General features: G+C 61.4%; 2 protein-coding genes and 1 long non-coding RNA gene across 14 annotated transcripts; 2 read left to right on the top strand and 1 right to left on the bottom strand.

The window, feature by feature from the left end:
• The first annotated feature begins 543 nt into the window (after positions 1–543).
• On the top strand, positions 544–10,751 carry C1QTNF1 (C1q and TNF related 1). 9 transcript variants are annotated; one of them, XM_005283032.4, is made up of 5 exons: positions 544–687; positions 5,832–5,971; positions 6,975–7,115; positions 7,530–7,678; positions 8,965–10,751. In XM_005283032.4, exons 2-5 carry the CDS (start codon positions 5,892–5,894, stop codon positions 9,513–9,515), a joined length of 921 nt encoding a protein of 306 aa, XP_005283089.2. In that variant the 5' UTR covers positions 544–687; positions 5,832–5,891; the 3' UTR covers positions 9,516–10,751. The 9 variants fall into 9 exon arrangements, with proteins under 9 accessions (XP_005283089.2, XP_023960453.2, XP_065418966.1 ...); XM_065562892.1 differs by having other exon boundaries at positions 616–687; positions 5,836–5,971; XM_042840923.2 differs by lacking the exon at positions 544–687 and adding an exon at positions 1,541–1,861 and having other exon boundaries at positions 6,978–7,115.
• Positions 10,752–12,967: 2,216 nt separating this feature from the next.
• On the bottom strand, positions 12,968–16,311 carry LOC135974506 (uncharacterized). The gene is made up of 2 exons (XR_010591773.1): positions 16,033–16,311; positions 12,968–13,513 (listed from the first exon to the last, which is right to left on the bottom strand). It is a non-coding gene; the product is annotated as an uncharacterized LOC135974506 (long non-coding RNA).
• Positions 15,283–25,247, top strand: ENGASE (endo-beta-N-acetylglucosaminidase). 4 transcript variants are annotated; one of them, XR_010591772.1, is made up of 15 exons: positions 15,341–15,438; positions 17,180–17,266; positions 17,430–17,506; positions 17,649–17,850; positions 19,479–19,627; positions 19,969–20,126; positions 20,282–20,430; positions 20,871–21,036; positions 21,393–21,496; positions 21,997–22,105; positions 22,287–22,477; positions 22,953–23,088; positions 23,268–23,373; positions 23,462–23,576; positions 23,851–25,247. XR_010591772.1 is itself a non-coding variant. In XM_065562860.1 (15 exons), exons 1-15 carry the CDS (start codon positions 15,356–15,358, stop codon positions 24,244–24,246), a joined length of 2,244 nt encoding a protein of 747 aa, XP_065418932.1. In that variant the 5' UTR covers positions 15,341–15,355; the 3' UTR covers positions 24,247–25,247. The 4 variants fall into 4 exon arrangements, 3 of the variants coding, with proteins under 3 accessions (XP_065418933.1, XP_065418932.1, XP_005283196.2); XM_065562860.1 differs by having other exon boundaries at positions 22,937–23,088; XM_065562861.1 differs by lacking the exon at positions 17,180–17,266 and having other exon boundaries at positions 15,283–15,438; positions 22,937–23,088.
• Positions 25,248–26,540: the final 1,293 nt, after the last annotated feature.

The following is a 26,540-nucleotide window of genomic DNA, read 5'->3' as shown; positions in this document are numbered from 1 at the left end:
CCTCTCCTTTGGCAGAGTCTCAAGTCTCCCATGTGATGTTCTGATCCCATGAAGCCCAGCAAGCCGGGGCCCTTAGCTCCGCAGAGGGCAAGGAGGGGAACGAGCCAGGCTTGCTGGGCTGGTATCAGCAGAGACGGGGTGGGGGAGCCCCCGATAGCCTCTTGCAGGAGTGTGCTGGCTGCATTTCTCCCTGCACGACATTTGGCTCTCAAGCTCTTGCAGACTGGCTGGAGGTCTCAGCCCTGCAGCCCCCCCAGCAGAGGCATGCTGGGACTCCTGCAACTTTTTGAGGGGGGCTCATTCCCCCCCGTGCAGCCTGCTCTGCCAGCACAGGGATGAGCGAGCCAGACAAGCCGGTTTGCCTTCTGTCCTGGCTAGCTGGGATCCTTCCCCCACTCGGCAATGGAGCAGCCCCTGCCCTGGGCGACACCGATCCTGCTGAGTGCCTGGGCTGCAGCTGGCAGCTCCCGGGCAGGCCCCTGGGACCAGCAGGACAAGACCACACGTGTGGGACAGAATCCCAGCCCGCTGGCTCCTCCCCCTCCCAGCTGCTTTTTCTTGGCATTCGCAGGGGTTAAGGAATTACCCAGGCAAGGGTGTGAGCACAGCCCGGCGCTAGCTTTCCCGGCTGCTCCCCCTGCACTCGCCCAGCAGCTGGAGGCCAGGGAGGACGGAGAGTGCAACCAGGTACAGAGACAATGAGGGACAGACGCTGCTCCCAGGCCAGGGCTTGGGCCCAAGCAGCTGCTGCTCTCGTGAAACCAACCCTAGAGAACAGACGCTAGGGGATGGGCCTGCCCTGGGCCCAGGGATGGGCTGGACAGGACTAGAGGACATGGGCCAACCCTGCTTCTGGGGCTGGAGCCTTCCTCTCCTGGGGAGAACCCAGAGTCCCAGCTGGTGGGCGGAACAGGGATGGCTCCGGGGTTAGACCAGCAAAGCCTGGGCCCCCTGCCCTGACACTCACTCCCCATATGGAGCCGAGAGCCGTGGTGGCTGCTCCCCAAAGTGCCATACACCCATGAGGATTGGGGAACCCTACCGCCAAGGAAAAGCCCAGCCCTCTCCTCACATCCCGAGGGGCACAGGCTGTGCTCCCTGTGGGGTGAGCAGCCTGCGACCTCCCCTCCTGCACGCACCAATGCAGCTGTCTCAGCTGCGCCCCCGCAGCCTCCCTGCACCCTCAGCCTCCTCCAGCAGCCCCAGGCCAGGCCGCAGTCTGCAGCCAGCCCAACACGGCTCTGGCGCAGCACCCAGGTGCTGGCTGTACCTGTAAAAATAACCTCCCCAGCGCCTGGGCTGCCCGGCACCGTTCCAGTCTGAGACACACCTGGGGGCTTGGCCGAAAGCCTTGTGGCACTGCAGGGGATTTGGGCTTGTCATTCTGCTGAGCTGAGCCACTTGGAGGTTGGTACCTCCCCCTTGGCTCCAGCCTCAGACATCTGGAGTTCTGTCCTGGCACGTTAAACCTCCCATCATTGTCCTGGGCAGAGCGGGCGGCAGTGCTGGGCGCACACATGGTTAACACAGGCCCTGCTCTCTGCCGCAGCTCACATCTGGCAGGGGAGGGCTGCTTTGCTGGGTTTGTCCCTTTTCTTCCCTCTCCTCCTTTACGCTGGAGAGAGTGCGTTTCCGCTCGGGACGTATGAGGAGCAGAGGCTGCGCTAGAGGGGCAGGGAGCAGAGCTGCCTTGGGCCAGGCACCCCACTTTCCGCCTCCCTGCACCCCAGTAGGGGGTAGAAGTGGCAGCTCAAAGGGGATGCTGTAGGGAGGCGAAACGCACCGAGAGAGGGCGAGAGAAACAATTCCAGCACGGCCAGCACCTTGGGCTCCAGCCACCGAGGCGTCAAACCTGCCACAAGTACGTGTGAGGGCGGGTGGGCGGGCTGGCAAGGCCCTGGGTGTTTGTGCTGGGGGCATCAGGGATGCCAGGGGCTGCCCCTGTTCAAATGGCCAAACAAAGGCAGCACCCGGGGCAGCACCCGGAGCTCACTTGGGATCATGGCACCCGGATCCCCCACTACATGAGCTCACCAGCAGCAGGGAGCACATGCAGCCCTCGGCTTGGGCCTAAGCCCACACTTCCAGGGGAGCTCTGGGCCCTGGAGCCTAGGCTGGGAAATGACTGTTCAGAGTTTGACAGATCTCCTGCTGTTCCCTGCTGCTCCGTCTGGGACACCTCCGCGTTCCCCAGCACGGCTCGGAGCAGCTCTGCTCAGCTCCGTGCTCCCATAGCAGCCTGCACCCTTCCCCGGGGCAGGGCTGGCGTCAACAACAAAGGTGCCCCAGCTTACTCGGTCCTTACACCGGGCATCTGGGGCAAAGGCCCTTACGGACAGGCAGTGCCAACAGCTCCAGTGATGTGCCACCGCCCTGGCACAGCCTGGCGTGTCTGTGGGGGGCAGGGGAGTGATTTGCTCGCTTGGTCCCATGCCCACTGCAGTGTTTGCTGGGTAACAGGATCTCGTTTCCTGGCTTTGTCACAAGAAGCCAGGGAAGGCCTGTGTCTGCATCACGTCCTTGCACCCTGGAAACCCCAAGGACAGGGGAAGCGGGGTGGGCTCACAGTCCAGCTGCCCGTCTCCAGCTCCCCTGCCCCATGCCTACCAGGCCTTGCCTGGGCCCCTCCTCCTCTCACTCGCTGGGATTTGTGCTCAGTTCAGCCCGGTCCTTAATGCTGCCTAGAGTTTATTTCAGGATGTTTTGCCTCACAGGCTTGAGGCTTTCTCAGGAAGTGAATTTACATATTCCCGGGCTCTCCTGGAGAGCTTCCAGCCTGGACAGGAAAAAACAAAGTCCGGGTAGTAAGAGTGCAAGCGTGTGTGTCTGTGCCTGTGCATTCCGTATGCATGTGTCTGCCTGTGTGTGTAGCTGTGCAAGGTGGTGAGTGTGAGCTCGGCCAGCTCTGTGCACAGCATGTGAGGCGTGTGAGCAGGTGCTTGCCTCCTTTTCCTGCCCCAGGATGGCCTGGGAAACGAACTGCTTTGTCTCAGTGGGAATTTCCTGGTTAGGGTTTGTCAGCCCAGCTGAGCAGACCCCAGGAGATGGGTTTTCTCAAAGACTGGGTCTGCTTTGGGTTCCAGCGGGAAACGCCTAACAACTGGAAGCCTCTTTTCCCTGGCTTATTATACAGCAGAGAAAGAGACAGACTTCCAGAGTCACAGTGTATACGTCTCTGCACGCACTCAGGCACCCTCGCACGCTCATCCATGTGCATGCACACTTACACAAAAACTCTCATGCATGCACGAGTACACTGGCACATGCTCACATGCCCAAGCACACAGTCAAAGGGCAGCATAGGGTTAAGAAAACCAGGCCTGTCAGGGCATCATTGCTTCCCAGGGGGCCGGCAGGTTCTCCTCTGGAATTCCCTCTCTCTGTGAAATTCTCCAGCTGACTTGCTGTGTCTCTGTCCCTGAGAGAGGAGAAGGAAGGGGCAGGCCAGTGGGGAGAGGTTGGGGAGCAGGGAAGAGAGCATGAGGCACCCCAGCTCCAACTCCCCTGTGCATCCTGCGAGGGTGATGGGTGGGCACAGCCTTTGCCCACGGAGTGTGTGCACTCAGGTCACTGTCTGTAGTGCGTAAGGCTCCGAGGCAGGGGAGGGGGGTTGGTGCCTGGCTGAGCTCAGATCATGGGGTTTCCCTGAGATTCTCAGTCTGTGCCCTCTGCCCTCGCTCAGCAGCTGAGAGCACTGGCGAGGGCACCGTGTCCCTACTGTGCTGCAGGCAGGGGACACCCAGCCTCCCCCACACCCTCCTTCAGAAGGTGGGGCAGGCACCCGGGGGATGAGTGAGGGGATGGAACCCTTTGCCAAGAGTACGTGTGGGCTGGGGTTTCCCTTCAGTGACTCCTGCGCCATCCCCAGCCCATCCCTCCCCACCTCTGTTCCCCCTCCCCTCTGGGCTGCTCTCCGTTGTAATTAACATGACTCATAAACCAAATATTCTGCCCTTGAACTCCCGCCACAAAGCAGAGAGCAGAGGAATTTGCAGATGCCCTGATGTGGCCGAGTGCTCACGCTGCCCATGTGTCCCATGCACCCAAGTGTCCCTATTTGGAGCCTGGCTTTAAAAGCAAAAGCAAATTCTGCCGCAACCACTTGACTCCAGGTGGCCAGGCCGGTCATGCCTGTGCCTTAACCTGTCTCCAGAGGCACCAGGCCAAGGGGAGCTGTGGGCACTCAGCACCTCTCTGGATCAGGCCCTGGGGGGGAAGGTGCACCCTGGATTGGAGCAGCTTTGGCTAGCAATGCCTAGGCAGTGCCCTGCGCCACCTCCTCCCCCGCTGTCCCCGGGCTAGCCGTGATGTCCAGCGCGAGGCCTGTGGCTGCAGCAGGCACGTCCCCCTGAAAAGCCTTGGCTGCTACTATCCCCAGCTGCACCTGCGTGTCTGCCGAGGGCCCTGCCCATGCACCCTGGGGGTCCCTGTGTACCAGCAGAGCTGCTGCGGGCCAGGAGATGCCGAGGGCTCCCCCCTCTCCTCGGCGTCGGCTGGACGCTGCCGTGACTCAAAAGGGGCTGAGCGGGACCAGCGCGAGGGAGAGCGGCTGCCCAGCGAGGCGCGTGGTGCCATGGGCGAATGCAAATATTACCCTTGGCCCGGCCCCTCGCTGAGCACACGGTCCCAAGCTCCAAGAGCCCGTCTCCTTTGGCTGCTGGCTCCCAGCTGGGCTCCTGATTGCCAGCAGACTGTGTTTCCTTAAAACTTGTCCTGAAAAGAGACACTGGCCAGGCTCCTGCTGAGTGCTGGCTGCCAGCTGGGCCAGCGGCTTCTGATCCCAGGGGGGCAGCGGGCCCCTTTGTGTACGGTGGCGAGAGGGGCCTGCGTGTGCCCTGGCGCTAGAGACGTTTGTTTCCTGCCTGGCACCCACCATGCAATGTGCCCCTTCTTGCCCACGCTGCCAGGTGTAAGCGACACTGGGTATCAGATTGGGGGTGGGGGGTGGGGGGAGAGCTTCGGCTGAGCTGACGGAGTGCAGCCAGGGGCTGAGTGCACAGATCTGCGCTGCTTGCAGGAGCTGCTTGCGTAGGGGGCCACCCCACTCTGCAGGGAGAGCTGAAGTGCCCCCCAGCTAGGGGACAGGGCTCCCCTTCTGCAGAACGTGCACCTCAAGAGGCAGAGGTGCATACCCCTCCGAGAGGGAGAGCCCCTCTCCCCATCCATTAACCCCCCCACCCTGCTCCAGACACTCTCCCAATGAACTCCCCTCCTGCCTGCCCCATTGGCCTTCCCTTTCCCCCTTTCCCATGAGGGTTTTTTCCCCCTGCTGGGGGCCTGGCCTCTGGGGCCGGCAGGGGCCAAGCAGTCCCGTGGGCCTCTGCAGGGCTTGGTAGCAGCAGAGTGGCAGGTGCTAGCAAGAAGCCTCCTCTCCGAGCCCAGTACTGGGGGGCTGGGAGGAGAAAAGAGGGGCTGAGCTGGGGAGATGTTGCTCCTGAGTGCCCAGCCAGCCCTGCGGCACCATGGTGCTGCTGCCCATATGGCCTCTGCCCAGGGGAGGGGCATGGGGGGAGGTGCCCAATGAGAGACACGACCCCCACCCCCAGCTCTGCCCTCTCCTGGGCCCTTGGAGCTGCCCAGGCAGGCGGCTGGTGGGACCCGTGTCTGGGGCGGGCGCTGGTGCTAGTGGGTCCCTGGGGGGGTCGGGACGGGTTCGTGTTACGCAGGGAAGTCCTGGCCCTACTGGAGAGAGTCCAGGCTGTCACTGGGGGAAGCGTGCCGAGCGCATGGGCTCTGCCTGACAGCCAGGGCTAGTGACCCGACACCTCTGCAGGCTACAAATCTTCACATTCATCCCCAGAGACGCCATTATCCGCTGATTATTTTTCCAGTCAGCAGGTGAAGCGCGAGCGCTGTGGCCAGGGGTTCCGCAGTCCTCCCTCACGACGCCAATGGGCAGCAGCCCGAGGAAGGCTTGGCTAAGCACTGCAGGATCTGGCTCCAGCGTTAGCCCCACCTTCTCCCACCCCAGGTAACTCCCTGTCCAGCGCTGAATGCTCAGGCCTGGGCGGGGGGGACAAACCGACACAGCATCTGCCCGCCCTGCTCCGGATTTCCCCTCAGCTGGCAGGCGAGCGGCGCGGTCCCAGGGAGCCTCATGCTTGGCTCTGCCGGAACAGCCCCCGCCTAGCCAGGACTCCAGGCACTTTGTGAAGCTGTAGCAGGCCCACCCGGGTCAGCCAGCGGCGTTTGGCTCGGGGTGCTGGGCCCGATGACTCACTGCTGCCAGTCCCAGTACAGCTCCGTTGGGGCTGGGGGCGAGCGGGGTTGAGGCTGTTGGAGGGTGGGACGGGGGTTTGTGGCCAGGCCTCTGGCACCTGTGGGGCAGGGCTGGCTGGAGGGAAGGATACAGCTGGAGCAGCCGCCCAGGGCCTGCTGTGTTTTGTGCAAGGCCGGCACCATGGTCATTCCTGGGCGTGCAGAGACCCAGGCCAGCGCTGGGGAAGGGGAGACAGAGCCTAGAGCTGCTGAAAGGCTGATGTGGATTTGAATTAATTGGAGAAACAGGCGCTAGGGCTGCTGTGTGGGGTCGGCAGGGTCTCTCTTCCCCCCTCCCCCTATGCAGAGGGGGCACTGGGGCCAGGAAGGGCCCTGCAGCCTCTCCAAGCTGGGCCTGCCACAGACCTTCTGACCCAGTTCTCAGCGGCTCCTTGGTGCTGCAGGGGTGGGGGTGAGGCTACAGTTGCCAACCCTCCAGGATTGGCCTGGAGTCTCCAGGAATTAAAGATTAATCTTTAATTAAAGATTATGTCATGGGATTAAATCTCCAGGAATACGTCCAACCAAAATTGGCAACCCAAGGTCCAGCCCCCCCATCCCCTTCCCCACAGCTCTGCAGGCTGCCGCTCCCCACACCCAGACCATGGCCCCGTGGGGTGCACTGCGTGTCCATCTCCGGGACAAACCCACCACTGGTCTGGGGCCTGCCCAGAGTGCCTGGCAGGGGCTGACCTCCCCACTGGCCTTTCCCCCAGCAGGATGGAGGGGCCCTGGGCACTGAGCTTCCTGCTGCTCGCCTGTCTGCTGCTGCCCGACTCCACGCTGAGCCAGCCCAGCCACCCCGAGGAGGAGCAGGGAGAGGCAACGCGGGCACCGTCCCACCGCCACGCTGCCAGGTTAGGGGGCAGGGGGCGCCAACGCGGACGGGGCTTCGGCGGGGCTCTTTTGCCTCACAGAACAGCCAGCACATGGCCTGAGCTGAAGGAGACCTGCCCCAGGCGGGACAAGAGGCATCCCCAAGGCCTGCAGTCACTAGGCTTGGAAACGCCTGCTCCTGGGGGAGGGCCAGGGAAAGGGCGCTGGGGTACTCCCCAGCTGGGGCGCATGGACGATGGGCAGCACCTCTCCACTGCTCAGTGGAGTGGGCTTGGGCAGGTCCCTGGGGTGGCCGGCTTCCTCCACACACAGCAGGCTCCCCTCACCTCCCCAGTGCATCCCGGGGCAGCCCCCTCGTCCCAGGGGTTGCTGAAGCTGCTTTCCCAGCTCCCACCCTGAGGCCTCAGTGCTGCTCTTTGATTGGTACCTCCCAGGGCCGAACGGGACCACGAGAAATATCATCGCAACCTGGACAGGCAGCCTCCTCGCTCCCAGTGCGTGCGCTGCTGCGACCCCCCCATGCACTCCTCTGCCTACCCCATGTACCAGCCCCTGCCCCACATCAACATCACCATCCTGAAAGGTAAGGGGACCTAGCCACCCCACTGGCTGGACAGTGCAGGGGGCCTGGGACAGAATCCTAGATCCATGGGGACAGGCGAAATCCTGCTCCCCTCAGCAGTGTCTGGACTAGAGGGCAGTGTGAGGCCAGAGGCTGGGGCAGAACCGAGCTCTGTGTCTCCACCTCCCCTCATAGCCTTGTCCACAAGGCCCCCAGTGCTGCCCTGCGATGCAGAGTGGGTGTCAGGTGCTCTCAGCTCATCCTGGGGCCCCTGGCACCCCCGAGTGCTGGGCAGTGGGAATCGGCTTTTCGGGAGGGCCTGAAGTGCCACCTGGCCTCCATGTTCCCAGGGCACCGATCAGCATTGTGCCTGGAGCGTCTTCCCAGGACCACGTGTGGGACTGGGCTCCAGCTGCTGCCGTCACTTGTCTCCCTGGGCACCACTCTGGTCACTGGGGCTGCTGCTCTTGGACAAACCTCACGGTTCAGTTTCTTTAGCGCCCCCCTGCAAAGGGCCAGATTTGGAAACGCTCCTTGTGCTAAAGCCAGGGGCCAGAGGCTAGAACCCCCAATCCAAGTCACTGCCCAGAGCAGAGCGGGGGGTGCGGGCATCGACCAGGGAGCACCGGGGTAGCAGAGGACGTGGGTCTGGGCATGGGCAGGGGACCTTGGAGCACAGGGTAATCGAGAACATGGCAGCCGCTCCGGGAGCCTTTTGTTCAGGCCTGGGCCCTCTCGGTATCATCAGTGGGCAGAACTGGACTCAGCCTCAGCCCCAGGGCTGCCCTCAGTAGAAGGGAAGGGGACTGTGGCACCGGCACTGTCCTACAGCCTGGAGGGTACACGGGGGAATCAGCCCAGAATCTGAGCAAAGGCACCAGGTGGTAACAACCACTGGGCCCCCTGGGAATGCTACAGGGACGTGCTGGGCCTGCAGGGCAGCCGGAGCTGGTAGCCCAGGCGTGGAGCTGCAGGAATGCCTGGGGAGACCTAGGGAAGGTTGGTGGCTGGGAAAGCCGGAGTCCCTGCAGCGTGGGGCTGGCAGGGCGCAGGGGGAGAGCACTGAGGCTTGCGGGTGGGAACGCAGCCCAAGTTAAGCCCTGGAAGGTGGGTGGCCTCCAGGCAGGGAGCTCTATCGTGTGGGGTGCTGCAGTGAGGATGAGCCGGCACTCGGCTCTGCTTGGGAGCCTGTTTTGCTGTGCCCGGCTCATGCCCTGGGGCTGGCATGAGAGCTGTGTGCTGTTCTGAGTGGGCAAGGATGGTGCTGGCCTCTCCAGTGCAAACAACGTCCGTCTTGCCTTGCCCAGGTGAGAAAGGAGACAGGGGCGAGCGAGGCCTGCAGGGAAAGTTTGGCAAAGCCGGATCGGCAGGCAGCAGGGGCCACACGGGGCCCAAGGGCCAGAAGGGGAGCATCGGGGCCACGGGGGAGGCATGCAAAAGTCACTACGCCGCGTTCTCCGTGGGCCGCAAGAAGTCTCTGCACAGCAACGACTACTACCAGACGCTGCTCTTCGACACCGAGTTTGTCAACCTCTACGGCCACTTCAACATGTTCACGGGCAAGTTCTACTGCTACGTGCCCGGCATCTACTACTTTGCGCTCAACGTGCACACCTGGAACCAGAAGGAGACCTACCTGCACATGGTGAAGAACGGGGTCGAGGTGGTGATCCTCTACGCCCAGCAGAGCGACCGGAGCATCATGCAGAGCCAGAGCGTCATGCTGGAGCTGCAGGAGCAGGACGAGGTCTGGGTGCGTCTCTTCAAGGGCGAGCGGGAGAACGCCGTCTTCAGCGACGAGTACGACACCTACGTCACCTTCAGCGGCTACCTGATCAAGCACAGCGGGGAGCTGTGACCCCAGGCCTGGGCTGGCCGGCTAGTCCTCCCCCAAGGCCATCCCCCATCTCCTGCTCCGCTCCTCTTCCTGGTGGCAGATCCGTCGCAGACCGCCAAGCCCTGTCATGCCTGTGCCCGCTCCCTGCTCCCCGGCCTCAGCTGGGGCACGACCCTCTCCAGGGCCGTCCTCTGTCATCGCACAACGGTGCTCTAATGCCATCAGTGGCTGTATACATAGGGACATGCCCCTCCCCCCCCACATGCCTTGCTCAGCTAACTGGGATGAGATGTATGGGGGGGGGGGGGACTTCCCCAGCCTCCCCGCTGGCGTGATTTGTGATAGGAAGAGCTATTCCAGCGAGGGAAACAGGCCTTCCTCGGGCAGCAGACGGCACGGGCTGGTATTCATTGGGATGCTGTGGCGAGGAGCCTCCCACAGGTGTGTGCTTTGGACACGTTGGCCTAGTGGCTAACAAATCCGAGTCCTGGCACACACTTTTGCACCAGTTGAATGGTGCCCCGTTCTGGTACAATTACGCGGGTGCAGACATGACCTCAGGGCAAGGGCCAGCAGCCCTGGTTGCGCAGTGCTTCCTGCGTCCTTGCCCAGAAGCAGAAGTTGCTCAGCGCAGGGCTCCCTGCTGGGGAGGGACAGGGAAATGGCAGCTCCCTGGAGGCATCTGCTTCATCCACAGGGACCCTGGGGTTTACAGGCTGCAGAGAGGCCATCTAGCAGCAGCAGGTGCTGTAGGGACCTGCCTTGCTGGCTGCGAGTGGGGCCTGGGAGCAGCGTCACACGGCTCCCAATAAACCCTCCTTCAACGTGGAGCTGGGAGATTGACCTGCTCCCCACCCACCCTCACACAGGGTCCGGGCAGGGCATGCCTCTGGGCAGGCTCTCGGGATCCACGCCAGGGTGTCCTGCCAGGGAGTCCAGCGAGGCCATGAGACCCCAGCCGCTCCCCCCATTCAGGGCACAGGGCTGAATAGCCCTCCCCCCGGCCCCGCACTCCTCAATGGCTGACGGTCACCACCCTAGCTGCTCCCCCGCAGCCGGGGAGCTGGTTTCCAGCTGGCAGCGCTGGTTGCAATGGGCTTGGGCTTAGTCCCTCCTTCCTTGGTTAGTTCTGCTGGTCAGGCTTTTTCTCTCTGTCGGTACAACACAGAGCGGGGCCGGGGCAGCGTGCTGCTCCCCCAGGCTCTCTGCACTGCTCTGTAATCACATTAAACGCTGAGAGGGCTGGATTGCTCGCTGGGTCTTGGCTTCGGGCTCCTTTCTCCACTTCACTCACACTCAGAGGCCCTGTGAGGGGACCCTTGGGCCTGGCTGGCTGAGCTGGGACTCTCCCCCCAAGACGCCCTTTCCTCCATGGGAACCCTGCAAACTGCCTGAACTGGGCCCCTCGGTCTCTGGAGCTCTCACTGGCCGCAGCGAGCAGCAGCAGGCCTCTGGCCCCACAGCCCTGCCCAGAGCGCAGGAACCTCTCTCCTCTGGGGCAGCACAAGCCCTTGTGCCTTCCCACTCCACACCTTTGCTTAGATTTGTGCACCTCCCTCCCTAGGTGCACGTCCCTTGGCATCCCGTGTGTGGGGGCAGGGACCCAGTGCTCAGAGCTGGGCATTGCACATGCTCTTCCCTCCCACCTGGCTGGAGACAGGGATAAAGCCGCCCCCCCCCCCCAGACCTGCAGCCCTCCCGCAGTGATAGCTAAGCCAGGAAGCGCAGGGTGGAAGAGGCCAGCTTGGGAGCATGGCTGGTCCTCAGAGGAGAGGGCAGCATGGGGGAGCAGGTGGGATCTAGGCTCAGCCAGCAGCAGTCCCACAGGGCGACAGATGGCCGGGGAGGTGAACCCTGCCGCGGAACAGGGCCACTCCAGACACATGGGGGAGTAAGGATACATGGTGCTGGGGGAGGCCTGGACACGTACAGGGACAGGCACACGCAGTGGCAGGGCAAGGGGCACTGCACACCCACTGGGCAGAGCGAGGGAGGGGGTGTGCATTGGCGTCGAAAGTTTGTAGCCACAATATCAAGAGTGGCAGCTAAGCCCTGGGTGCCCAGCCTGGACCCCAGACAGGCTGAGCCCTGCAGCACCCAGTCACTTTGTGGAGCTCCTTTGCCGATCTGAGAGCCAGGTCCTGGTGCCTGTGGCTGGCTGAGCGCAGGGTTCAGTGCTGCCAACGCTTGGCCTTGGCAGCTGAGCAGAACGCAGGGGCCAGCCCTGCTGTCCTGGGCTGGGTGGGTCCCTGGAAGCCGGGGAATGGGCCAGCCAGCTGGCTGGGGGTGGCCTTCCAAGAAGAATATAGGGAGAGGCGTTCTGGAGCAGAGCAGGGATGAGGTCACCCACACCAGAGTGTGCCTCATGGGGCCAGGAGAAACATTCCAGGAAAAGCCTCTGGGGTCATGTGTGGTCACAATGTCATTCTCCCCAGCAGACACATTCTCCCTTCCTGGGCCTTAGCTGTATCCAGAACCAACTCTGGGTCAACTGACAAATTCTTAAGTAGCATAAACCGAGAAACACTTTCTGTCTGCTCCACAGACAAAAGCCTGGCGGTACATTCTCCTTCATTAGGCACACTGCTATTTGCAACAGACAAACAGTTGAAACCAGTTTTTCCTTCAACAGATAAACTGTTGCGTTCCACAAATCGTGTCTCACTACACTGATTTCAGAGCGGTAGCCGTGTTCGTCTGTATCAGCAAAAACAATGAGGAGTCCTTGTGGCACCTTAGAGACTAACAAATGTATTTGGGCATAAGCTTTCGTGGGCTAGAACCCACTTCATCAGATGCATGGAGAGGAAAATACAGTAGGCAGATATAAATACACAGCACATGAAAAGATGGGAGTTGCTGTACCAAGTTGGGGAGTCAATGCTAACGAGGCCGATTCAATTAGGATGTGGCCCATTCCCAACAGTTGACAATAAGGTGTGAGTATCAACAGAAGGAAAATTATTTTTTATAGTGACCCATCCACTCCCAGTCTTTATTCAGGCCTAATTTGATGGTGTCAAGTTTGCAAGCTACACCGAGCTGCTTTAAACAAATAATTTCTACCTTTTTTCAGGCTTACTTTCACAAACTTTACTAGCTAACAATTCATCACTTACCAAGACTGTACCCCTTCCTTCCTCAGTTAGGGCTTTAACCTGATCACCGACTTTAATTTGCTCTAGAGAAACATTTCTCTGAGCCCTATCGAATGCCAGATACACTTCTGAGATACCAGACAGATACTCAGCAATTTCTTCCACATATGCACTGCCTTTTGGCACAGATAAACAGCTATCTTTCTCAGACAAACATTTGGAGAAACCCTCCATAGCACATAGAAACCTGTGTCTACTTGCCCCAAGTAGACACAGGTTCACGATTATTTCTTTCCTGTGACTGATTTATGCCAACCGGACTGAACAAAGCTTTAATATCATCCCCAATCAAAAGATCCTTAGGCAATAACTTCCTTGCACAAGCTATAACTTCGTGTTTAATACCATTGCATTCAAGATGGATTCTGGCTAAAGGCACATGTACAGTAAACGTATAGTGGATTACAATATTCACAGTCTGATTTGGTAAATAATCTTCCTTTTTGATAAGATCTGCTTTAACAAGAGTGATGTCAGAAGCTGTAATTTGCCCTAAACAGCTTTTACCATTGACTTTTACATTCTCTGCACAAGTTATGGAGTTACCTTCACCTGAGCTCACAGTAGAAGCATTTACATAAAAGGTGGCAGCGTTGGGGTAAATTTGGTTACACACAGACAACTGCTTAGAGTCAAACAACCGACCAACACTGTTACAAACCGGATAGAGTCAATCCCCATCTTTGCTGCTGAGAGGAGCTGGCTTTTCAGGATGATACAGTTCCTGTTGTTCCTTTATTCTCTTGAGTTGGAGCTTACGTCTGTCCACTTTTGCCTTAGCTTCTACGTCCTGCAATCGAATATCTGCCATTCTTCAGGGCCTCATCTTACTACAGCTAGGATGTTCTTTTGATATCTGAACTATCAGAATACAGCATAGACAGGGACAGTTGATTACATTGTATGATTTACTCTGTACATTGATTAGATGTATGATCCTACTCATACGTATGTAAATGCACAAAAAAAAAACCATTGTCTCCCCACATGTCTTTTGAGGGTTATTTATTTTGCAGGATGTTTAACCCTTTCTGGCCAGGCGTGTCAGACCCATCCCCAGGAACGTTAAGAAGAAATAAACATGACTTCCGTGGGCAAAGCTTTGTCTTTAAAGGGCCATCGCCAGTGAAAGCCAGGCTGCAGGCTGCAAACACCGGCTTTGCCAAACCAAGCAGATGTCTCCCCAGTGTTACCTAAAATAGTCCCAAGAAGAGTTGTTTTAAAGCAAACGCGTTTCCTGGCAGCATATGAGCTAGCCCTGCTGCACCGAGGACCTGAGAGCAACGCTGACTTCAGGGGTGCCACTGGCCGAGCTGAGAGAGCCTCTCGAGCCCCAGGCCCTGCTCTTCCAGACACCCCGAGTGATCGTGGACAAGTCCTCAGTTGCCACCTGGACCCCAAAAATCACAGCCCTGCCCAACTGCACGGAGGGAGGGGAATGTTAAATACTGCAAAGCGCCCAGACTCAACGGTGATGCGGGGGTGGTGGTGGGGGCAGATAATTACCCGAGAAGACAGAGGGATTTTTTAAAAATCTCTGCGCTGTCTATTCCCGGAAAAGGCTAGCTAGCGCCCGTAGGGGTCATACTGACCTCGGCCACTCTGCTGAACCTGCAGCCAGAGAGGGCAGGAGAAACAGACTCGCCAGCCCCCGAGAAGTGGCTGCTCCTGGTTCACTGTCCGTGGGGAGCCTGGTGCGGAAAGGGGGCACTGTTCTGAGCCAGGAGTCTGTTTGTGTCACGGCGCTGGCAGTTCCCCTCGCGCCAGGGCTGGCTAGTGACCAGGCTCGATGGCGGGCCGGGCGCTCAGAGGGAAGGCTGCCTTTCCCCGACCAGCCTCACTATTAGTCTGTCCAAGTACGGTGCGTGGCCAACCTGTTCCCCTGCAGCTGAGAGGGGACGTGGGAAGAGGGGAAAGTCACCCACCCTGCTTGGCCAGGGCTCCTGTCAGGGACCTTAAACAAGATTATCTGGAGCCCAAACCAGCCCTCTGGAGCCTGCTCGCCATGTGGTGTGTGTGGGGGGAGAACGGGACACCCTGGGGCCACATCCCTCCTCATGTCGGCGAGACACCTTGCGCGCGTATGGCGCTCTACAGACAAAGATCATGGCACTGGCTCGGGGCTCTGTGCCCCCCAGCCCCGCACCGGCTCCCCTTCCCCACACAGCAAACAAACTAGGTCCTTCCTGCCAGCTGGCCCCAGGAGCGCACCCCTGTGCTAGGCCGACAGCCACCCCGGTGCCCGGGGACAGCCCCCCCCCCCGCCCCTCCCCGGCTGGCCATGCCCGGGCACAGCTCCCCCCCGGCCGGCCATGCCCGGGCACAGCTTCCCCCCCCCCCGCCCTGCCATGCCCGGGCACAGTTCTCCCCCCCCCCGGCCGGCCATGCCTGGGCACAGCTCCCCCCCATGCCCGGGCACAGCTCCCCCCCAGCCGGGCACAGCTCCCCCCCCCCGTCCTGCCATGCCCGGGCACAGCTCCCCCCCATGCCCGGGCACAGCTCCCGCCCCCCAGCTGGGCTCGTCAGGCGGCACCAGCGCGTGCTGGACCCGCTCCCCACGGCGCCGCGCGACCCCCCCATGACCCCCCCGCGTGCTGGGCCACGAGCTGCCCCGGGCTGGAGCCTGAGCGCGCGGCCCGGGAGGGGCCGGGGCCGGGGCCATGTGACGGGCGGAGGCTGAGCCGGGGCGGGAGGACGCGGGGGATGGACGGAGGGCGGCGGGATGGAGCCAAGAGCCGGGAGAAGAGGGGGCCGGAGCCGGAGCCGGAGCCGGAGGCGAAGAGGAGGTGAGCGGGCCGGGCGGGGCTGCATGTGCCCCATGGCACGGGGGGGGGAATCTGTGCCAGGGGACCGGGTGCTTGGGGGGGTGCATGGCCGTGCTTGGGGGGGGCATGGCCGTGCCAGGGGACCGGGTGCTTGGGGGGGGTGCATGGCCGTGCTTGGGGGGGGCATGGCCGTGCCAGGGGACCGGGTGCTTGGGGGGGTGCATGGCCGTGCTGGGTGCTTGGGGGGGGGGCATGGCCGTGCCAGGGGACCGGGTGCTTGGGGGGGCATGGCCGTGCCAGGGGACCGGGTGCTTGGGGGGGGCATGGCCGTGCCAAGGTCTCTCTGGCGCTGTGTTTTTCTCTCTTTTCTCTGCTGCTGCTTTTCACCTTTGTTTCATTTTCGCTTTGACTCTCCCGCCTGCCGAGTGGCATCTCGCTTTGGTTCCACCCCCCCCCCCCCCCCCCCGTGTCCCCGGGCCCCTGCCTCAGCAGCAGTCTCCCTGCAGGACCTGCTGTCCCGAGCACCCCGTTACCCAGTCCATGCCGGGTACTGCCTTTGCAATGCAAATAGCCCAGCACTGCCCCCTTCCCCCACAGGGCAACCCCCCCCCCCACCTGTCAGCAGCCGAACACCGAACATCCCCGTCCGGGCGATTCAAACCCTCCCTCGCCCGCGCCCTGCGCGGTGGGCAGCCGCTGCTGGATTTTCAACACTTGGATCTGTTATTGCTTAAACTGCGGAAGTGGGAACTCTGCAGCCGCTTTACCCGGGTCCAGACACTTTTACCAGTCGCTAGTCCAGTGTATTGTGATAAAAATGCAAATCTTTAGACCCACCTAACACCCCGCCCCCCACCCCAGCAGATTAAATTATTTCCCTGGCAAATCCATAAAATAATCCATCCAGGCCAGTCAAATGCCAGCTGGGTGGTCACCTCTCGCCGGCCTGGCTCAGCTGAGCCCGTCTCTCGTGCAAGGAATTTGCTGCATCTTTCTCTCCCTCCTCCCGCTGGGTCCCGCTGCTAGGGCCCGGTTTGAATTGGGAAGCAGGAGTTTGGCTGGTGCCAGCCCTTGCCCACGTCCTACCCATCCTGGTGTTCCCACTGCATTCTCATCCCTCCTACCCTGCCCCAGCCGAGAGCCTCTGGCGCGAACTCGGCAGCAGAGGGGAACAGAGGTACCCGCGCTCGCAGCACGTGTCCAGGCAGGCCTGTGAGCAAAGGGCATTAATTGTGTGTGGATGTGGTGGGCAGGACTCCACCCCTAGCTCCTGTGGCGCTGGGAGTTCCTTTGCAGTCTCCCAGCCATCCCCAAGCTGCCTCGCCCCGACGCTGCTTGGCTGGCGAGATCAGAGCAGGTAGCAGCCCGGCGTGCTCGCTCCTGTTTCCAGTCGAGCAGGTGATGGTAGATGCAGAGCTCAGCAGGACCGTGCATTAGACGAGGCAAGAACTTCCCACCACCCGGAACAAGCACGAGGTACCAGGTAGGGCTCCCCCCTGCTCAGAAATGGCTTCTGCCCAGTCTGCTCTCAGCCCAGGCTGCCCGAGGGGGCAACACAGCTGCATGGGCAGCCGCTGCCTCAGTTTCCCTTGCCCTAGTAGGGTACGTCATCCCTCCCACTACCCAGACCAGCCTGTCCCCCTGCATAGAGGCCTCGTCCAGCTAGGCTCCCTGGGAGCCAGTGTGTTCTGAGGGAAGGTTAGGTATGAATGACCATCCTGGTAACCTTCCCCACATGCTTTGCTTTGCCTGCATTTCCCAGGCTCCTGCTGGAACTAGCGGTCCCAGAATGCTTTGTTTCTGAACTGAATCCGAGTCTAAACTTCCTCTTAAAGGGCCAGCTCACACGGTAATGGGCTCCTGCTGGTGGTGCACGTGTGTGCCAGCCCAGTCAGCTGTGCTGGGTTCTCCCTGAAATGCCTGATTTCTCCTCCATGGAGTGTGGGGCTGGAGTGAGGTGTGAGCCCCAGGCCCCCTGGTCTCTGCAGGGGTGACTTGATTCTCTTCCACAGTTTCCTGCCTGCCATGGAGAGCCAAGGAACCACCATCCTCCACAAGACAGTCAGCTATGCCCCCCACCCCCTGCCAGGTAAGAGCCCAGCCAGATGGGCAAGGCCCTCTGGGCGTGGCCCAGCCTCATCTGCCAAGGACGCCGCGGTGTGAGTGAGGGCTCTGCTCCCCCGGCTGAGTGTTAACCACCTGCCATCTTCGGGCTTCTCTCCTCCTCCCAGCAAGGCAGTTTGATCAGAACACCACGGAGCCCATCAGCTTCTACCTGTCCAGCCTGGAGGAGCTGCTGGCATGGAAACCCACCAGTGACGATGACTTCAACGTTGCCACGATGCCACTGGCTAACCGGGAGCCTCCGCTCCACAGCAAGAGACCCCGCACGCTGGTGTGCCACGACATGAATTATGGATACCTGGAGGACAGGTAGGGGCTGGGCCGGAGGGACCCCAGCAATGCTAGGTGCAGGAGCGAGGCTGGGGTGGCCACAAGGCTCTGCACTTGTCCACAGCTGCCCGTCCTCTTCACGGCTCTCAGAACGGAGCGCTGCATGCTGGGCACGTGGGCCTCTGCTGATGGGACTCGGCATTTACCCAGCGCTTCACGCTTCCAGAACTCTGCAAACCTTAATCCATCCTTGCAGCGGCCCTGGGCGGGGGTCAGGAACATCCTTCCCCTTGTCCGCAGCACAGGGCGAGGAAAGGACTCGCCCCAGGTGCGGCAGAGCCGGAAGAGGGCCCAGGGGGCCTGACGCGCTGTCCCACATTTATTCATCCAGACCCTGTTGCCTTTAAAGCGGAGGGTAGGAGCGTTCATCTCTGTTTGCTGCTGCAGAGATGGGGCCTTTTACTGGCTTGGCTCTTGGGCTGGGTTAAAGACCCCCAGCCACTGGTCTCTGGTGATTCTGCTGGTTTGGTAGGTAGCGTGTAACTGAGCACAGAGGATTATAGCTGCCGAGGGGAATCTTGGGTTTGCTTTCTGTCCTCTGCTTCTGTAACGCCGACAGACCCTTCTCCTTCTCTCGTCTCAGTGCCACGAGATGGGACCACACCACACCCAGAGGGTGTGTGGGACCGTCCAAGCTGCTTGTGGGATCGGGGCAGAGCCAGGCTAGGGGCCTCCCCCAGGCTGCCTGCCTGCAGACAGCTCCGCACCGAGGAGCCGGGGTAGTGGAATATATTTGTTCTAGAGCCAAGCGGAGGAGGAATCCCAGGAGACTGAATGCTCCTCGCTCCCAGGAAGGAACGGAAGGGCTGTCTCCCGATCAGGTCGGAGCTTGTTTGCTCCTTGTTAATGTGCAGTGCATCTCCAACTTCATGCTGGGGGCTCTCGCCAGTTCCTCCCATCAGCTGAGGGGTGGGGGGTGTCTCTGTGTAAACTCATCGCAGCAAGAGACCCACGGGGCAGCCTATTGGAAAACCATTTGGGCTACCTCCATTTGGATTGCTGTATCTGAGTGACCCAGCACCATGGGACCGGGACCCTCTGAGACGGGCCATGGGTGCAGGAGCCTGGTGTCCATCTTGCAGGCTTCCCCAGGCACGTTTTCACCCCTGCAGGCTCGGTGGGTGAGGCTGGAACATCTCCACCTGCTGCCAAGCGGCTCCTGAGATGGGGAGAAACTCTCTGGCTTGGCCTGGAAGCTCTTTGGGGCAGGGGCTGGCTGTGCCGTGCCCAGGGCAGACCCTGATCGGAACCCTGGCACCACTGCAATCCAGATAACTGATAATGTCCCACTTGAAAACTCCCCCAGAAAGTCAGGCGATTTCCAGCCTCGTCCGTGGAGCTGCCCACCCCAGCTCAGAGGGAAGGGGCAGACCCCTCCGCTGCAAGAGGAGGATGAACGAGGGCAGCTCTCTCCCTGCTCTGGGAGCGTCTCCTGGGGGAACAGCAGCAGCCTGGCACCTGGGGAATAGATGGGGGGAGGGGGGCACAAGTGCTCCGTCACTGCCACGTTGGGGCTGGAGCACTGGGCCAGGCCAGCCCTGGTCAGGGCACCATTCCTGCAGTGCTGCCATTCCAGCCTGAGCCTCTTCCCCCTCCTCTGCCTGCAGGTTCATCCAGGGCTCGGCTTCCCGGGACCCCTACGTGTTCTACCACTGGCAGTACATCGACATCTTTGTCTACTTCAGCCACCACTCCGTGACCATCCCCCCCGTCACCTGGACCAACGCCGCCCACAGGAACGGCGTCTCTGTGCTGGGTGAGGGGGCGCCGGGAAAGACCAGGCACCGCGGGCGGGGCAGGCAGGAGCACTCTTGGCTTTAGCGCTGCCCGCAGGGAGAGGCTGGGAGCTCCTCTGCAGCTGGCACCTCCCGCTGGGCCTGCAGTACCTGGGTGCTGGCTGTGGCCAGCCCCCGCCCCCCCCCAACGGCAGCACGTGCCGGGACAGGCCGGGGTTGGTGAGGGCCCATGCCTCTTGTCCACATGCGTGCAGTATTTTGGGGACCCTGTACAGGGACCTACCAACGCCCCCTTCCGTGGGCAGGGGCCCTGGCGCGCGGAGCGGTGAGGCTGACGCTGCCATCTGTGCTCTGGCTCTAGGGACGTTCATCACGGAGCAGACGTGCGGGGGCCAGCTGTGTGAGGCCTTCCTCGCCGGGGAGGCAGCCGCGTACCACGCCGTGGCTGTGCAGCTGAGCCGCATTGCCCATTTCTACCGCTTTGACGGCTGGCTGGTCAACATCGAGAACACCCTGAGCGTGAGCGGAGCCACCCTGATGCCCCTCCCCTCCCCGGCTCTGTCCCGTCCCTCCCCCCCACCGCCGGATTGTCCTGCTTTGCCCAGCCCCTGGGCTGCAGGGATCCCTGACATGGTGTCCCCGGGCGACCCCTGTTCTCTCCCTCCCCCATGCAGAAGGCAGCCGCACGGAACCTGCCCCTCTTCCTGCGGGACCTGCGGGAGCAGCTGCATCGGGATGTGCCCGGCGGGCTGGTGCTCTGGTACGACAGCGTCTTGCCGAGCGGGGAACTGAAGTGGCAGAACGAGTTGAATGAGAAGAACAGGTGAGGGGGGGTGCCCCCGTCCGCTGGACAGAGCAGGAGCCCTGGGTACGCAGCCCAGCCCAGCCCTTCCCCTTCCCCTTGGCAGCTGGCAAAGACAGCGCAATCGGGCTGGTGTTTACCAGCCGCACAGCCTGGGGTCACTGCCCCATGGGGGGTGCTAAGCCACCCCCCTGCGCCTGGCCTGGCCTGGCCAGTGGGCTCTGGGCACCAGCCCTGCATGTAGCAAGGCACCCGGCCCTTCTGGCTCCCTGGCAGGGGCACGGCTCCCAGCCCCACCCTGGCCTGGCAGCTCTGATGTTCCCCCTGTCCTGCCCAAGTGCCCCCGGCAGAGCTGGGCTTGCGGCAGCGTGCCTGGGGGTTGCAGCTGGGGGGCCCCCTCCCTTGAGGGTCTGTTCTCAGGGAGGAGGGGGTGGGCATCACCGGGGCTCTCCTTTTCCTAGGGTGTTTTTTGACGCCTGCGATGGCTTGTTCACGAACTACAACTGGAAGGAGGAGCACCTGGAGCGCATGGGGGCGCAGGCCGGGGAGCGCCTGGCTGACGTCTACGTGGGCATCGACGTCTTTGCTCGCGGGGAGGTCGTAGGCGGCAGCTTTGAGACAGACAAGGTGCCTGAGCCTGGCCGAAGGGTGTCTCGGGGGCAGGGCCTCGCCCCGAGCGGGATCCTCCGGCGGCTCTGGGGCCCCGGGCAGCGAGCTGGGCTCTGGGGGCCGTGTCCCTGGAGCGTGGCCAGGGGCTGAGTGAGGCCTGGAGCCTGAGTTCTCCTCTGGGGAATGGGGGCTTCCCTCCTCTCCCCGGGGTCCATCCCCGTCTCCCAGGGACAGTGCGGTGCCTGTGAGCTGCCCGGCGCCCTGGGGGCAGGGAGAGCACCCCTCAGGCTGGCTGTGGTGCTGGCAGCCCCGGTGTGTATGGCTCAGCCCGTCCAGGCTCTGAGCGTCTGCGTCTCACCCCCGCATTTCCGTAGGCTCTGCGCCTGATTCGCAAGCACGGCTTTTCTGCTGCCATCTTCGCCCCCGGCTGGGTCTATGAGCACCTGGGGAAGGAGAACTTCCTGCAGAACGAGAACAGGTGAGCGTGGCCATGCTGGGCGGGGTGTGTGTGGGAGCACTGGATCGGTGCCCAGGATGGAGAGGGGGTGGGATGCAGGGATGGGTACGTGGGGGGGTGCCTGTGCTGAGGGGATGGGGTCACGGAGAAGAGGGGGGTGCCCGTGCTGGGGGGGATGGGTTCGGGAAAGGGGGAGTGCCAGTTCTGGGGGGATGGGGGTGCAGGGAAGGGGGGGTGCCCGTGCTAGGGGGATGGGGGGGTGCGGGGAAGGCCATGGATCGTGGCTGCCCGGGTGTGTTGCTGCCCTGGGGCGCTGGCGCCAGACTCCATAAAGAGCTGAGCCGTAGGGACCCCAGTGGGGTGCAGAGTTGCTGAGAGCTCTGGGGGGAGGATGCTGCCCCTGTTGGCTGCATCTTGGGCTGTGCTTCGTGTCCCCTATGCCCGGGGCCTGCTGACTGGGTGAGGTCCTTGGTGCCCGTGCTGAGTGGCACTGCTATAACCAGCCTCTCCTCTCCGTGCAGGTTCTGGGGTTTGCTGGCGGAGCTGCTGCCCACTCACAGCATCAGCACTCTGCCCTTCAGCACCTGCTTCTGCCTGGGCATGGGCACGGGGAGATTCTCGGCGGGGCAGGTGAGTGCGGGGGCGGGGCGGGCAGGTCCCGGCCTGTGGGGAGATGGGATCCGCCTGAGCATTAGCAACCCCCAGAGTGACTCGGGGTCAGTGTGCGACGGGGCCCAGCCAGCGCCCGTCCCTCGCCTGCAGCAGACGCCTGCCCCATGGCCTGGCTCACCGGGGCTGCTGTCTCCTGCAGGAGGAAGAAGTCGGGCCCTGGTACAACCTGAGCGCCCAGGAGATCCAGCCCCTCTTCACAGAGCAGCAAGCGCCGGGAGGGGCAGGCAACTGGCTGCGCACGCGCTGCTCCCTGCAGGACGCCTGGAACGGGGGCAGCTGCCTGCTGATCGAGGGGATCATCCCGCCTGAGGCGGGCCACGTGGCTGTCCGGTGAGTGCGGGCTGGGGCGGCGGGCGTGGCAAAGACCCATTTCCTGCTGGGGAGCCAGGGCAGGGCACTGCACCGCACCAAGGGACTGGGGGGTGCAGCCAAATGTGTGCCATGCGCACTGTCCGCTGTGCACTGGGCCAGGTGTGCAGCCACAGACCTAGTTTGTGGTTCTTGTGCACAGCATGTTGTGTGCGTGCCGCGTGTGAGCTCACGGGGTGCGTACGCAGCCCACGGGCCAGGCTGGTGCCGCGTGCAGCCTGTGGCATGCCTAGCTTGGTGCTTGTGTGAGCTCACGGCGTGTATACGCAGCCCACGGGCCGGGCTGGTGCTGCGTGCAGCCTGTGGCTGGCATGCTGCATGCCACGTGCTGTGTGTGTTGCGACCTGCCTTGTACCCCATGTAACTCCCTCCCCCTCTCTCTCTCCCTCCCTTGTCTCTCTGGGGATTGGGGGTCACCAGCCTTTTCTCTTTCCAGCTGCCAGCTCCCCCCAAGCTCTTCCTGTCCCTGCTGTACAAACTGGAGGAGAAGCTGCCCGAGGTGGCGGTCGCGCTGGAACTCACCACATGGGACTCTGGCTCCTGCCGTGTTGGCCACAAAGCTGCCCTGCCGGGTGAGGAACTGGGCCCCTCCGCGGGGATCTCACGCTGCCGGGCAGGCCGGGAATCGGTCCGTCACATGGCTGGCAAAGGCACGGGGAGGCTGGGATGCCTGGGACACGTCTGCTCCTCCTAAACCTCATGTGTCCTATGCCCCTTTCCCCTGCCCTAACTGCTCCGTTTCCTCCCGCAGGGCCGGCGACCCGACATCAGCCCCAGCCCCTCCCCACCCCGCCCCCCCAGCTCTCCGGGCTGCTCAGCGGCTGTGGACGGCAGAGCGCGGCAGGTTGGATGAGGCGGTGAGTGTCCCCAGCCAGGGAGCCTTCCTGCCTCAGGCCTGGTCTCTCCAGCGGCCCTGCCAGTTCTCCCTTCTCTGCCCTCGCCCAGGTGCTACGAACTGGAGCTGCGGGACTGCACCCTACACGAGCTGTCGCTGATCCTGTCACGCCACCAGCCAGGCCAGCAAGAACAGCGCTTCTCCTGCCGCCTTGGGGAGATCCGGGTGAGGGGGCCACACTCAGCACAGTGCCCCGGCACTGCCCACCCGCCATCCCTTGTGGCACATCTGCCTATGGAGCCTGGGGGCGGGGGGGGAGGGGAGCGTCTCCGGGGAGCCCTGCCCCCTGCAGATGGTTGCAGCTGCCCTCCTGGTGGGGGGAGGGGGGTCTGGCTGGGGGTGGGGGCAGCACTGAGGCGAGGTGTCTCCCCGCATGGATCCCTCCTGGGTGCTGCCCTGGAGAGCCTGGGCTGCGTCTAAGCCCCTGTCTCCCCTGCAGGTGCTGGATGCTGACAGCCTGCGCTCCTCGCTGCCCCCAGGGCCCAGCCTCCAGGCCTCCCAGCTGCTGTGGCACAAGGGCCCTGGCCCGGACCAGCTCTCCCTCAGCCTCACCTTGCGCTGGTCCTACCCCCACAGCCAAGCCCGCTGCTTCCGGATCCACTGCCAGGGCCGGGCAGGCCCTCGGGGTCGGGAGCTGCCCCAGCTCCTCGGGGTGGCACACGCCACCCTCTACCGGGTGGTGGGCTTGGCAGTGCCAAAGGCGCCCCCCATGGAGTCCTGCCGCGTGGAGTTCTTTGTGGAGCCGGTGCTGAACGAAGGGGTTGCCGTGGATCGGTCCAGGTGGGGGCGGCTGGTTCTGGTCTATTCCGACCCAGCCAGCACCAGCACCTATTAAACGTCGCCTTTGGCACAGTGCCAGGGATCTCGGCCTTCGAGCTGGGCATTCTTGGGGGAGCGCAGGGCAGGATGGAGGGGCTGCGGCAGAGCTGGGAGGTGCTCTGGACAATAGCAGAGAGAGTAGCTTCTCCAATGGCTCCTGGCCAGTCGCTGGCACCTTCTGCCCCGCACAGCCTGGGGCGAGCCACGGGGGGGCAGCAGAGTCCCACGCTGGCAGGCAAGAGCCGCTGGGGACCGGGGAGCTGGAGCTGCTGTGCAGCGGGGTGAGGGCCATGGGCAGGGCCGGGCTGGAGCCGGGCACTGTCCTGCACTCACCTCCTGCTCCGTTAGCACTGCAGGGATCCCCCCGTGGCCTGGCCCGGCCCTGTGCTGCAGCCTGACAGCCTGCGGCTTTTGACACCAGGCCTGGGGCTCTCGCTGCGCGGTGGCAAGCGAGTGCTCGTCCCTCTCTGCTGTGTGGGGGAGGGGGAGGGAGACTGCCCCCCAGCTGGTCAGGTGGCTACCAGCGCACGGCCCTGCATGTAGAACACATAGTAGCCAGGGCTGCTGCCCCACCTTCCTGCTCCCTTGCACCCCCGGGCCTGGTGGCTGTCCAGCGAGTCCTGGAAGAGCCCAGAGCCGGCAGTGGCTCTGGGTCCCTCAGCCCCACTCTTCAGTTCTCTGTGCTCCTGGCAGCTGGGCTCCAGGAAGGGCATGGCCGAGCCTGCCGGGCAGGGCCGGCCCACAACATTTTGGCACAGAGGCGGGGAGCTCAAACGACGCCCCCATGCACCCTGGCTTGGGCCAAAACTTTGAAAGGTCTCAATTCTGCCTTCTCCCTGTTCTACTCCTCTCATGGCACTGCTCTGCTACCCACCCCAATAAAGGAGAACTAACAACTTAAAATGCCTTGTTCAAAAATTGTAGGTAACTCTTAACTTTCAAACGCCTGAACAGCAAATGTAACTTTTCTTGTCTGCATAGTAAACACTGGCATTTTTATCTGTTTGAATAATCAAAGTGGTGCTTTCCGTGCCTTCTTGGTTGCAAAGATTTGAACTGCTTCCTGAAGGTCCACAGTCTGGGCCAGCTCATGCTCTATTGAGATGGTTGCAAGGCCGACCAGCCTCTCCTGTGTCTTTGTGGAGTGTAGATGTGTTTTTATTAACTTCAGCTTGGAGAAGCTGCGTTCTCCACTGGCAACTGTTACAGGAAGTGTTAGAAGTATGCGCAGAGCAACAAAAGCATTTGGAAAGAGGGTGGTCATCTTATTTGTGCACATATATTCCAGAACAGCCTTTGGAGTTGATTCTGCTGAAATGTATCTTGAAAGGGCTTTCAGTTCATCACCTAAATCACTCGCATCAATATCGCGCATGTCATCATGTGTCAACACTGTCTCTATGACAATTCCTGTCATAGCATTCTCCTCCATAATGGCAACTATGGCATCCTCTATCTTCCCAATTTGGTGTTTGATAGGCTTTATCGCCTCCACTCGACTTTCCCATCGTGTGGCACTCAGTGGTTTCAGTGTCAGGTGTTCCCAGATGTTGCTTCAAAATTTACCATCGATGAGTTGATGCCGAGAAAAATACATAGATGCTTTGAATTACATTAAAAAATTCAGCAGCCTCACTAGAAGCTAATGCTGCATCACTGACCACCAAGTTCAACGAATGAGAACTGCCTGGGACAAAAAAACCCCGAGGGTTTAACTCTCGGATCCGTGTCTGCACTCCTCTGTTCTTTCTTCTCAGGTTGGCACCATTATCGTAGCCCTGACCTCTCGTGTCAGCTATCGCAATTCCCGTATCTTCCAGCTTTTTAAGAAGCACATTTGTCATACCAGCTCCTGTAGTATCATCAATGTCAATAAATTCTAGAAAATGCTCTCTGACAGTCACCATTGCAGGGACATTTTTGCTAGGTCCTGTTGTTATTACAAAACGCACCATTAAAGTCATTTGTGCCGTATGGCTGATGTCAGATGTGCAATTCAGAATAACAGAGTAATATCTTGCTGACTTCAGATCTGCCACAATCTTCTGCTAGACTTTCGTTGCCAGTAACTGTCTGATCTCAGTTGGAATTGTTTTTCCAAGGTAGTGTTGTGTGTACATTTCTTGGGTGGTGACTCTTCTTAGATGCTCCTGGAGTACAGCATCCAACTCCGCCATTAGCTCCACAGTTTTAAGGAAGTTTCCATTTTTTGACATACAGCTGATCTGAAGTGCCACGCAGTGCTAGGTTTTGGGTAACTGCCATTGTGAGAATGCTTATGAGCCTTTTCAGAACGTTTTGCCAGTAAAG

This window comes from Chrysemys picta, chromosome 12 (assembly GCF_011386835.1).
Source record: "Chrysemys picta bellii isolate R12L10 chromosome 12, ASM1138683v2, whole genome shotgun sequence".
Lineage (NCBI taxonomy): Eukaryota > Metazoa > Chordata > Testudines > Emydidae > Chrysemys > Chrysemys picta.
Note: the sequence above shows the minus strand (reverse complement) of the source record. Positions and strands in the feature narration are given on the sequence as shown.

Coding starts and splice junctions, on each gene's coding strand:
- C1QTNF1 (XM_005283032.4), top strand. CDS start 5,892: ATGGGCAGCAGCCCGAGGAAGGCTTGGCTAAGCACTGCAGGATCTGGC. Junction 5,972..6,974: donor CCCACCTTCTCCCACCCCAG/GTAACTCCCTGT, acceptor CCTTTCCCCCAG/CAGGATGGAGGGGCCCTGGG. Junction 7,116..7,529: donor TCCCACCGCCACGCTGCCAG/GTTAGGGGGCAG, acceptor GGTACCTCCCAG/GGCCGAACGGGACCACGAGA.
- ENGASE (XM_065562860.1), top strand. CDS start 15,356: ATGGACGGAGGGCGGCGGGATGGAGCCAAGAGCCGGGAGAAGAGGGGG. Junction 22,478..22,936: donor GCGGGCCACGTGGCTGTCCG/GTGAGTGCGGGC, acceptor GGGGGTCACCAG/CCTTTTCTCTTTCCAGCTGC. Junction 23,089..23,267: donor CCACAAAGCTGCCCTGCCGG/GTGAGGAACTGG, acceptor TTCCTCCCGCAG/GGCCGGCGACCCGACATCAG.